This window comes from Ahaetulla prasina, chromosome 1 (genome assembly GCF_028640845.1).
Source record: "Ahaetulla prasina isolate Xishuangbanna chromosome 1, ASM2864084v1, whole genome shotgun sequence".
In the NCBI taxonomy this organism is placed as follows: domain Eukaryota; kingdom Metazoa; phylum Chordata; class Lepidosauria; order Squamata; family Colubridae; genus Ahaetulla; species Ahaetulla prasina.
In genome coordinates, this window is record NC_080539.1 from 371,437,933 (window position 1) to 371,451,113 (window position 13,181).

The window sequence follows — 13,181 nt, forward strand, 5'->3', positions numbered from 1 at the left end:
TGTGAGGTCCTTGATGTTCTCTGAGCTTAGTTGTTTTCTTGCAGATGTTTCATAACCCAACAGGAATAGCCAACACTCTGGAAGATAGGCTTAAGATACAGAAGGATCTTGACAGACTTGAACATTGGGCGCTATCTGAAAAAAATGAAATTCAGTGGTGAAAAAAGTAAGGTTCTACATTTAGGCAGGAAAAACCAAATGCACAGGTACAGTATATGTGGTACCTTGCGCAATAGTAGTACCTGTGAGAGGGATCTTGGAGTCCTAGTGGACAACCATTTAGATATGAGCCAACCGTGTGCAGCAGCTGCCAAAAAAGCCAACACAGTTCTGGGCTGCATAAATAGAGGGAGAGAATCAAGATCATGTGAAGTGTTAATACCACTTTATAATGCCTTGGTAAGGCCACACTTGGAATATTGCATTCAGTTTTGATCGCCACGATGTAAAAAAGATGTTGAGACTCTAGAAAGAGTGCAGAGAAGAGCAACAAAGATGATTAGGGGACTGGAGATTAAAACATATCAAGAATAGTGGCAGGAATTGGGTGTGTCTAGTATGAAAAGAAGTTCTAGAGGAGACATGATAGCCATCTTCCAATATCTCAGGGGTTGCCACAAAGAAGAGGGAGTCAAACTATTCTCCAAAGCACCTGAGGGTAGAACAAGAAGCAATGGGTGGAAACTAATCAAGGAGAGAAGCAACCTAGAACTAAGGAGAAATTTCCTGACAGTTAGAACAATTAACCAGTGGAACAACTTGCCTGCAGAAGTTGTGAATGCTCCAACACTGGAAGTTTTTAAGAAGAGATTAGATAACCATTTTTCTGGTGTAGGGTTTCCTGCCTAAGCAGGGGGTTGGACTAGAAGACCTCCAAGGTCCCTTCCAACTCTGTTATTCTATTCTAACTCCGTAACATCATCCGTGTTAGAATGGTGTGGAGTGGAGGAGAAGGAGAAGGAAGGACTGTGAGGACTTTGGTGTTCTCTGAGCTTAGTTGATTTATTGCAAACGTTTCATGACCCAGCGAGGTAACCTCACCAGTTCTAAAACAGAATGAGCTTTGCTCTCTGTCTTCTTGGTGGTTCCTCGATTAAACTGATGATTACTGTTTGATTGTTTGTCTGTGTTGGCAATTCCTTGATTGGGGTTTTGTTTAATGGCTTGGTTATTAGTCTAGTCTAGTGTTAATTTCTAAACACAGGAATAAATTGCATTGCAGACTCTCTGGTGTTCTCTGAGCTTGATTGTTTGCTTGCAGATATTTCATTACCCAACTAGGTAACATCATCAGTGCTGGAAGGGGTGGGGGTGGTGGGTAGAGTTTGCTCTCTGTGGGAGTGTTCTTGTTGGTTCCTTCATTAGACTGATGTTTACTGCTTGTTAGTTCCTGGATTGTGAAAAAGATTCCTACCAACACCGGCAGGGCAAGCTACTCTCTATAGATAGTGAGTAAACCCCATTTCCTTGTAACACTGAGGACGTTACCCATTTGGGTAATGAGATGTCTGAAAGAAAACAACCGAGCTCAGAAAGGACCAAGGATCCCACAGTCATTGCTGTTTTCCTCCTCTTCCTCCTCCTCCTCCTCCTCCTCCTTATTCCCTTCTAGCACTGCTGATGTTACCTATTTAGGTAGTGAGATGTCTGAAAGAAAACAACCAAGCTCAGAAAGGACCAAGGATCCCATAGTCATTGTTATGTTGTTCCTCCCCCTCCTCCTCCTCCTCCTCCTCCTCCTCCTCTTCCTCTTCCTCTTCCTCCTCATTCCCTTCTAGCACTGCTGATGTTACCTATTTAGGTAGTGAGATGTCTGAAAGAAAGCAATCAAGCTCAGAGAGGACCAAGGATCCCACAGTCATTGCTGTGTTCCTCCTCCTCCTCTTCCTCTTCCTCCTCCTCCTCCTCCTCCTCCTCCTCCTCCTCCTCCTCCTCCTCCTTATTCCCTTCTAGCACTGCTGATGTTACCTATTTGGGTAATGAGATGTCTGAAAGAAAACAACCAAGCTCAGAGAGGACCAAGGATCCCACAGTCATTGCTGTGTTCCTCCTCTTCTTCCTCCTCCTCCTCTTCCTCCTCCTCCTCCTCCGCATTCCCTTCTAGCACTGCTGATGTTACCTATTTAGGTAGTGAGATGTCTGAAAGAAAACAATCAAGCTCAGAGAGGACCAAGGATCCCACAGTCATTGCTGTGTTCCTCCTCCTCCTCTTCCTCTTCCTCCTCCTCCTCCTCCTCCTTATTCCCTTCTAGCACTGCTGATGTTACCTATTTAGGTAGTGAGATGTCTGAAAGAAAACAACCAAGCTCAGAGAGGACCAAGGATCCCACAGTCATTGCTGTGTTCCTCCTCTTCTTCTTCCTCCTCCTCCTCCTCCTCCTCCTCCTCCTTATTCCCTTCTAGCACTGCTGATGTTACCTATTTAGGTAGTGAGATGTCTGAAAGAAAACAACCAAGCTCAGAGAGGACCAAGGATCCCACAGTCATTGCTGTGTTCCTCCTCTTCCTCCTCCTCCTCCTCCTCCTCCTCCTCCTCCTTCCCTTCTAGCACTGCTGATGTTACCTATTTGGGTAATGAGATGTCTGAAAGAAAACAACCAAGCTCAGAGAGGACCAAGGATCCCACAGTCATTGTTATGTTGTTCCTCCCCCTCCTCCTCCTCCTCCTCCTCCTCATTCCCTTCTAGCACTGCTGATGTTACCTATTTAGGTAGTGAGATGTCTGAAAGAAAACAACCAAGCTCAGAGAGGACCAAGGATCCCACAGTCATTGCTGTTTTCCTCCTCTTCCTCCTCCTCCTCCTCCTCCTCCTCCTTATTCCCTTCTAGCACTGCTGATGTTACCTATTTAGGTAGTGAGATGTCTGAAGGAAAACAACCAAGCTCAGAGAGGACCAAGGATCCCACAGTCATTGCTGTTTTCCTCCTCTTCCTCCTCCTCCTCTTCCTCCTCCTCCTCCTCCTCCTCCTCCTCCTCCTCCTCCTCCTCCTCCTCCTCCTCCTCCTCCTCCTCCTCCTTATTCCCTTCTAGCACTGCTGATGTTACCTATTTAGGTAGTGAGATGTCTGAAGGAAAACAACCAAGCTCAGAGAGCACTAAGGATCCTACAGTTCTCCTCCTCTTCTCCCCCCCCCCATAAACCCTACTCCCTTCTAGCACTGATGATGTTACCTCGTTGGGTAATGAGACATCTGCAAGAAGACAACCAAGCTCAATTCAGTTTCTCTGCTTGTATACGTTCCTGAACTCCAGCTCCCATCAGGCTTGGCTGATGGGCTTTGTTGGCTGACCGATGCTCCTTGCCGAGAACTCCACCGACTACATCCAAGGAAGCAACGGGTTCCGCTTTTTTGTTATTGTGGTTGTCCACAAACAGAGGCAACAGAGCGCCCATCTCTTGGGCCACTTGAATAATTGGGCCCTTCCCCCCTCTGGGAAAGCCCGTTTGCCCGCCAACCGCACCCCCGAATCCGATCCTGTCCCCAGCCACGCTGGGTTTGGTGTTAATTAAACTCGGAGGAATTTTTGCACCAGATTAAGATTTTTGCTTAATTAGAAAGGCTGAGGTCATAAGCGGGGGGGGTTGTAAGCCTTCCTGAACACTGCCCACACTCATCATAATGGACACCCTGCCTGTTGAAAGCCCCCCCCCTCACCTCCCTTCCTTGCTAGATTAATTAATTGGTGAAGTTAAGCAGGGTGGGCTCAGGCCAGGAAAAGGGGGCTTAGATGGGAATGAAGCTTTTGGGGGCACGACGTCACCGCCAGCCAATGGGAGGCACGGCGTTGTTTCTCTAGCCTGAGATATTATGAGCTGCTCTTGGGGGGAGGGAGGTAGATAGATAGATAGATGATAGAGAGAGATACATGATTAATGATAAACAGATCGAAAGATGATAGGTAGGTAGGTAGGTAGGTAGATAGATAGATAGATAGATAGATAGATAGATAGATAGATAGATAGACAGACAGACAGACAGACAGACAGACAGACAGACAGACAGACAGACAGACAGACAGACAGACAGACAGACAGACAGACAGACAGACAGACAGATAGATAGATAGATAGATAGATATTGGTAGATGAGAGATATACATGATTAATGATAAACAGATAGAAAGATGATAGGTAGGTAGGTAGGTAAGATAGATAGATAGATGGATAGATAGATAGATAGATATTGGTAGATGAGATATATATGATTAATGATAAACAGATTGAAAGATGATAGGTAGGTGGTAGGCAGGTAGGTAGGTAGATAGATAGATAGATAGATAGATAGATAGATAGATAGATAGATAGATAGATAGATAGATAGATAGATAGATAGATAGAATAGAATAGAATTTTTTAGAATAGAATTTTATTGGCCAAGTGTGATTGGACACACAAGGAATTTGTCTTGGTGCATATGCTCTCAGTGTACATAAAAGAAAAGATACGTTCATCAAGATAGATAGATAGATAGATAGATAGATAGATAGATAGATAGATAGATAGATAGATAGATAGATAGATAGATAGATAGATAGATAGATAGATAGATACTGGTAGATGAGAGATATATATGATTAATGATAAACAGATTGAAAGATGATAGGTAGGTAGCTGGTAGGTAGGTAGATAGATAGATAGATAGATAGATAGATAGATAGATAGATAGATAGATAGATAGATAGATAGATAGATAGATAGATACTGGTAGATGAGAGATATACATGATTAATGTATTGTGGTTGTTAGTTGCGAAGTCATGTCCGACCCATCGCGACCCTATGGACCACGTTTGTCCAGGCCTTCCTGTCCTCTACCATCCTCTGGAGTCCATTGAAGCTCACACCGACTGCTTCAGTGACTCCATCCAGCCACCTCCTTCTCTGCCGTCCCCTTCTTCTTTTGCCCTCAATCTTTCCCAGCATTAGGCTCTTCTCCAGTGAGTCCTTCCTTCTCATTAGGTGGCCAAAGTATTTGAGTTTCATCTTCAGGATCAGGAACTGGCCTTCTAAAGAGCAGTCAGGGTTGATCTCCTCTAGGACTGATTGGTTTGATTGCCTTGCAGTCCAATCAAAGGCTTTAGCATAGTCAATGAAGCAGAAGTAGATGTTTTTCTGGAACTCCCTAGCTTTCTCCATGATCCTGCCTGTACTTCTGGTAGTTCTCGATCCACATACTTCTGGAGCCTAGCTTGTAGGATTTTAAGCATAACTTTACTAACATGATTAATGATAAACAGATAGAAAGATGATAGATAGATAGATAGATAGATGGATGGATGGATGGATAGATAGATAGATAATTCGTTGATTAGATTTTTGTGTATACATGTTGTCCTCAACTTACAATTACAATTGAACCTAAAATTTCTGTTACTAAGTGAGACAGTTGTGAATGTCCCATTTTACGACCTTTCTTGCCACAGTTGTTAAGTGAATCCAGCTTTCCCATTGACTCTGCTTTGTCAGACGGTTGCAAAAGGGGATCACATGACCCGGGGACACTGCCACCGTCGTAACTATGAGTCAGTTGCCAAGCATCCGAATTTTGATCACATAATAATAATAATAATAATAATAATAATAATAATAATAATAATAATAATAATAATAATAATAATAATAATAATATTTTAATTTGTATACTGCCCTTCTCCCGAAGGACTCAGGGCGGTTTACAGCCAAAATAAAAATACAGCAATACATTAAAATATTAAAAACAAACATTAAAAAACTTATTAAATTTGGCCTAATATTAAAATACAAGTAACACTAAAAATTAATAAAAAATTAATATCCCATCAAATCAGCTAAAAATTGAAATTAAAATTCAAGCCAGTCCAGCAAGACGAAACAAATAAGTCTTAAGTTCGCGGCGAAAGGTCCGAAGGTCAGGTATTTGTCGAAGTCCAGGGGGAAGCTCATTCCACAGGGTGGGAGCCCCCACAGAGAAGGCTCTTCCCCTGGGGGCCGCCAGTCGACATTGCTTGGCTGACGGCACCCTAAGGAGTCCCTCTCTGTGAGAACGCACAGGTCACTGGGAGATACAAGATGGCAGATGACAACATCTCCACGGGGATGCTGCAACGGGTTGTAAGTGTGAAAAACGGTCACAAATCCCTTTTTTTCCAATGCCATTGAATAGAATAGAATAGAATTTTATTGGCCAAGTGTGATTGGACACACAAGGAATTTGTCTTGGTGCATATGCTCTCAGTGTACATAAAAGAAAAGATACGTTCATCAAGATACAACATTTACAACACAATTGATGGTCAATATATCAATATAAATCATAAGGATTGCCAGCAACAAGTTATAGTCATACAGTCATAAGTGGAAAGAGATTGGTGATGGGAACGATGAGAAGATTAATAGTAGTGCAGATTCAGTAAATAGTCTGACAGTGTTGAGGCAATTATTTGTTTAGCAGAGTGATGGCCTTCGGGAAAAAACTGTTCTTGTGTCTAGTTGTTCTAGTTGTTCTGGTGTGCAGTGCTCTATAGCGTCGTTTTGAGGGTAGGAGTTGAAACAGTTTATGTCCAGGATGCGAGTGATCTGCAAATATTTTCACGGCCCTCTTCTTGATTCGTGCAGTATACAGGTCCTCAATGGAAGGCAGGTTGATAGCAATTATTTTTTCTGCAGTTCTAATTATCCTCTGAAGTCTTTTCGTGACTTCAATTTTGTGACTTTGAGCGGTCACTAAATTGATGGTTGCAAGTCGAGGACTCCCTGTACCTTCCGCCCATTATATCTTTCCCCCAACACAGTAATGTATCTCTTCTATTTTTCTTTTGAAATTGCATCGTTCAATTTCAACCACGAAACCAATTCTGATCTTTTGAGAAAATTGTGTGACCTCTGTGGTTGTGAAAACTTTGCCTCCCTAAAGATTTGATTTATTTTTTTTAAGTAGAGGAAAAATGTAAAAAAAAAGAATGGCAGAACCTGGAGGTGGCGTTAAAAGAGGGTTCAGCCTCGAATCCCTGCGTAGCCACAAATAAAATCCAACCTCTCTTGAATTCTCTTGACTCTTATCTAATATCAAGCAGATGCTGGTTGAAAAAAATCACTGTGCATAAGCTGTTTAGTAATAAATTGGTTTAATTGGATCCTTACATGCAGATATAGTCTTTCACGCCTGAGATAATATTATTGAGGCATAACACTAACACTGGTAGTCCTTGACATACAACCATTTGTTTAGCGACCATTCAAAGGCACAACAGCACTGAAAGAATGACTTACAACCAGTGGTGGGATTCATCCAGTTCGCACCTATTCGGGAGAACCGGTTGTTAACTTTCTAAGCAGTTCGGAGAACCAATTGTTGGAAGAAATCTTATTTTGTTTTTTTCCACTTTACAGGGCTAATCCTGTAAGGAACTGAAACATTCTGGTGTTGTTTCTAGCCTAATCTTTATCACCCTGCTTACAGAAACTGCCTCTCTGGTTAACCCTTATTACATTGTAACAGCTAAGGTGAAGTGCCCCTCAACGTGAGTGACTTTGAGTTGGCCACGCCCACATGGTCCCATGACCACCAAGCCACGCCTACCCAGCTGGCCATTAGGGCAGAGAACCAGTTGTTAAATTATTTGAATCCCACCACTGCTTACAACCTATCCTTGGACTCACGACCAGTGCAACCTCCCCATGGTCATGTGATCACAATTCAGATGCACATTGACAATGGTTTCACCGAGTGGTGCGGTGGCCCGGAGGTGGAGCTCTCGCCTCACAATCAGGAGGGTGTGAGTTCGATCCTAGGTAGAGGCAGATATTTCTCTCTCCGGACGTGCTGAGGATATATATATATCTGCTAAATATAACTCCGTATTGGCAACAGGAAGGGCATCAGGGCATTAAAACACATTGCTAGCTCCATTCAATTGCCCAGACTCCACCCCGCAAAGGATTATTTATTTATTTATTTTATTTATTTTATTAGATTTCTAGACCGCCCTTCTCCCAAAGGACTCAGGGCAGTGTACAGCCAAGGTAAAAAGAAACAATGTACAATTAAAAGTAAATTAAAAAACTTATTATACAATTTGGCCAAAAATTAAAATAGTTAAAAATCTAAAAACCCCAGTTTAAAACTTAAATAAAATTTAAAATTCGAAATCTAGAAAATTTAAGAAAGCCCCGCGCAAACAAACAAATATGTTTTCAGTTCGCGGCGAAAGGTCCGAAGGTCAGATCTTTGGCGTAAACCAGGGGGAAGTTCATTCCAAAGGGTAGGGGCCCCCACAGAGAAGGATCTTCCCCTGGGGGCCGCCAGCCGACACTGCCTGGCGGATGGCACCCTGAGAAGTCCCTCTCTGTGTGAGCATACGGGTCGGTGGGAGGCATGAGGTAACAGCAGGCGCTCCCGTAAGTACCCAGGTCCCAAGCCATGGAGCGCTTTAAAGGTGGTAACCAAAACCTTGAAATGCACCCGAAAGGCAACAGGAAGCCAGTGCAGTCTGCGCAGGAGCGGTGTCACATGGGAGCTACATGAGACTCCCTCTATCACCCGCGCAGCCGCATTCTGGACCAACTGAAGCCTCCGGGTGCATCTCAAGGGGAGCCCCATGTAGAGAGCATTGCAATAATCCAGGCGAGATGTCACGAGAGCATGAGTGACTGTGCATAGGGCATCCCGGTCAAGGAAGGGGCACAACTGGCGAACCACGCGAACCTGGTGAAAGGCTCTCCTGGAGACGGCCGCCAAATGATGGGGTCGTTAAAAGAAGATGATGGTTAACAATGGTTACACCATCCTGGGGTCACGTGACCCTCATTTGCGGCTTTTCCAACCAGCTTCCGATGAGCAAAGTCAATGGGGGGAAGTTAACAATGGCATGATTCACTTAACAACAGTTGTCATTTGCTTATCCACCATGGCACAAAAACGTAAAATAGGGTGTGACTCATTTAACAACTGCTTTGTTTAGTAACAGTAATGCTAGTCCCAATTGTGGTCATAAGTCGAGGACTAGATCACATTCAAGGTTGATCTCTGAGCTTGGTTGGTCGTATGTGCGGGGCATTTGCTCTGTGTTTATAGACAGTAGCTTGCCCTGCCAGTGTTAGTGGGGTGTGGTTTTCTTCTCAGTCCAGGCAGTTCTCGACTTACAAACGGTTCATTTAGTGACCGTTCGAAGATACAACAGCATTGAAAAACGGGACATGACCGTTTTTCACACTTGCAAGCATTGCGGCATCCCCATGGTCATGGGTTCAAAATTCAAGTTTGGAAACTGACTCATATTTATGACGGCTGCAGTGTCCCGGGGTCATATGATCCCCTTTTGCGATCTTCTGACAAGCGAAGTTAATGGAGAAGCCAGATTGTGTTACTAATTTAAGGACTGCAATGATTCCCTTAACAACTGTGGTATGAAAGTTCATAAAATGGAGCAAAACTCACTTCGCAACTATCCCTCTTATCAAGAGAAATTGTGATCAGAATTATGGTTGTAAGTCAAGGGCTACCTGTAATTTACCTCTCTGCTAGACAACAATCAGATAAGCAGGGATTGATCCCAGACAAACTCTCTGTTTTGATACATCCAAGGATTCTAACCATTCTCTTCTTTGCTGGCTTTTAACAGAGGACCAGTTGCCTCCTGGATTCCCGGTCATTGACATGGGCCCTCAGCTGAAGGTGGTTGAACGTACCCGGACAGCTACGATGCTATGTGCGGCCAGCGGGAATCCAGATCCAGAGATCACCTGGTTTAAGGATTTCTTGCCTGTTGACCCCAGTGCTAGCAATGGACGAATCAAGCAACTAAGATCCGGTAAGGTATACGGGACGTTTCCTGTCTTTTCTTTCTTTCCCTCTCGTGGGTTGACGTTCTCTTTTTTTGACTGACAAATTTGTATTGGTTTATCAAAGTACTAAATACAAAGGAAAAAGGAAAATAATGGGAAAGGAAGGAAGGAAAAAGGGAAGTAGAATATGTGTAGGGTAAAAAGGAAATGACAAAAAAAAGCACAGAGCTCCGACTCATTTTAGCACAGTAGAATAAGGTAATAACTTTTTACTTTTGCACAATCATTACATTACTACCTATTTCTATAACAAGAACCCTATCTAACGAGCAAAAACCAAAATCAAAGTTTCATTTTTTCCCCACCTCAAGCAGAAAGTCCAGAAATGGTTTCCAAGCAGACAGCATGAAGTCCAGAAAGCATCTTGGCTTGACTTTCTCAAAGACATGACTCCTGTTATTTTCAAGATGATCGCAAGTGTTGGGTTTTGTTTTCTTTTTACACATACCTGTATTTTTCAGAGTATAAAATGCTCCGGACTATAAGACGCACCTACCTTTTTTGGGGAGGAAAGCGAGAAAAAAAAATGCCTCCCAGCAATTTGCCTGCAAACAGCCTGCTTTAGTTTCATTTTCAGTAGCACAGCCTGATTTGCATCAAAAAAAACAAAACAGAAACCTGCCTCCCAGCAATTTTCCTCTTTGCAGCAAACAGCAGAGGCCCGCATGGCAATAGGCCATGGCAATCCCTGCAGCCTGAAACAGCTGAGGGTCGGGAGGCCCGACAATCAGCTGTTTGTGCTAATCAGACTGTGCTGAAGCTGAAATGGGCTTCTTTGCTGTTTGGTGCAAGGAGGTAAATTGCTCGGAGGCAGAGGCCAAAGGGTGGGGGCCAAAGGGTTGGCGGGGCTACATTCGGTATATAAGACACACCCAAATTTTCACCCTCTTTTAAGGGGGAAAAAGTGTGCCTTATACTCCGAAAAATAAGGTAATTATTTATTACGTGTGGATGTAGATGGATCATTCTCGAAGCATCGTCCTTCTGACGCATACTCGCTTTTCTTGCGGGGATTAAACCCCTTTTTGGCGATTGTTGGCATTTCCTTCGAGATTACGGCAAAGTAGGTGCCACAATTTGGGGGAGGGGCAGAATTCAAACTGATTGTCCCTGAATATCAAATATTAATCATGACAAATGTCCAGGCTGCTTTGTCCCCTTCTCGTCCTCTCTATTTAAATGTCCTTGTTTATCTTTTTTTTTACTGACAATGAGATCAGCTTTGACTTCCTATAAGGGGGGCAAAAAAAAAAGGCGAATTAATTTCAAATCGGCTTCCAGCATAAAAAGGAGGAGAAACGGTCATGGTGAATCCAAATTTCGTAAACAAAAGTTGCTGGCCTTCCTTCGGCAGAACAGGCCTCACCGTTCTGACCGGCGAGGTTGCCTCAATTTTATTATCTGTTTTCTTATCAGCCCTTTAATTAAGGAGAAGCTGTGAAGCAAAGCACCAGCCTGCCATGTTATTTTCATCTCCAGATATACTTCGGAGATGAATATGAGCTCCGTTAGCATTTTTGCAAAGTTAAAAAACTTTCAGACAAGTCCCACTTAAGGGGTTGCTTTAGGAACTGGGCTTGCTTTTGTGGGAAAATAAGAATTTGAGATCCTGGAGACGTGGTTATTTTATCCGGAGCGAGATGGAAGGGTCAGAAAGAAACTCAAGATATCCTGCCTTGATTTTCTTAACAGTGTTTCTCAAGCTTGACTATTTGAAGCAAGTGGTGGGATTCAACCGGTTCGGATCGGTGCGGGAGAACCGGTAGTAGGGACCTGCAGGTGGGGTAGGCCCTGACCCTATTGGGCCGTCCTATTTAGCCACTTTTGCTGGCTGGGGAATTCTGGGTATTGAAGTCCACACGTCTTCCAATGGCCAATGGTGAGGAACACTGGTTTAGGATAACAAAGCACAAAAAAGACATTTGAGCAAGGTTTCAAGAATCTCTCAAGTCTGCGTATAAAATAATTTTTCTAGAATCTCATGTCTTTTTTTTTTTAATTTGAATTTATATCCCGCCCTTCTCCGAAGACTCAGGGCGGCTTACACTGTGTTAAGCAATAGTCTTCATCCATTTGTATATTATATACAAAGTCAACTTTTATTGCCCCCCAACAATCTGGGTCCTCATTTTACCTATCTTATAAAGGATGGAAGGCTGAGTCAACCTTGGGCCTGGTGGGACTTGAACCTGCAATATTGCAGGCAGTTGCTGTTAATAACAGGCTGCATTAGCCTGTTGAGCCACCAGAGGCCCCTTATTAGAACAAGGCATTGTGGGAATTGCAGTCCCAACACATTCAAGATTTACAGTAGCGGCCAAAATTGTGGAAACCTTTTGGGAAAAGTGTAATTTTCCAAACTAGCTAATAACACCACTTTTTTTGGGGGGGGAGTAGTACCATAAAATTATATATCAATGGAAAGATAATTTAATTAAGAATGTAATGCAATCGCTTTTATGAAGGATTTGCTAATAGAATAGCAGTTACGGTATAAAGAAGAAAAGTGAAACACATAAAAAAAACACGAGATCTACAAAAATGATCCCCATAGAAAAAACGAGATATACGAAAATGATCACCATGTCAGTTAATAGTTAGTTTGGGTAACCTTTAGCATGAATTGCGGCCTTACAACGTCTTCCCATGGAGTGAACCAAGTCTTTGAGTCATGCAGCTGTTACGATGTGAAACCAAGATTGAATGATGTCTTCCATTAACTGGGTTTTATTGCTGGGTTGCTTCTGACTTAACAAGTTTCTTTAGTCGGTTCCGTAGATTTTCAGTTGGGTTAAGAAAGTCTGGGCTATTCCCAGGCCGTTCCAGCGGTGGAATAGGATTATCTTGAAAGTCCAAAAAAAAAAAGTGTTATTAGCCATCAAACCTCAAAAATACCCTTTTCCCAAAAGGTTTCCACAATTTTGGCCACTACTTTAGAAATGACAGGCCTGACTGTTCCCAGACTACAGTTCCCAAAATCCTTAGAATGCGGAATCAGATAAAGAACAATTTCTCAGTCTCGCAGCTGAAATGTGATGTCCACCCCTTGTAGAACTGAAGAAAATCCCGGTAAAGATGGAGTTGCCGTTGCGTTTTTTAGAAAGCAAACAAATGATATTATTATTAGGGCTATTTATTAAGTGTGTTGACCACCCATCTCGCCACAAGGCAAATGTTCCCCAACAAAATTGCCACTTTAGCCTTTGAGTGGTTTTTGTGCTCTTGTTGTGTCTGCGCCCCCTGAGCCGGGCCTCCTGCCAGAAAGTGACTTGGAAAGTGAGGGGGAAGGGCTGTCAGGACTTACCTCAGGAGAACCGGCTTCCCTGGCTCAGCTCCAGGAGCCAGAGGCAGGCCAGGT

The 13,181-nt window shown here is 43.2% G+C and overlaps 1 protein-coding gene across 1 annotated transcript in view; it reads left to right on the forward strand.

Moving 5' to 3' along the window:
* Positions 1-13,181, forward strand: part of PTPRS (protein tyrosine phosphatase receptor type S) — a 291,141-nt gene that overhangs the window by 111,353 nt on the left and 166,607 nt on the right. Inside the window, exon 5 of the mRNA XM_058163586.1 lies at positions 9,601-9,789. Within this exon, the coding sequence (XP_058019569.1) occupies positions 9,601-9,789 (189 nt within the window). The remainder of the gene's footprint in view (positions 1-9,600; positions 9,790-13,181) is intronic.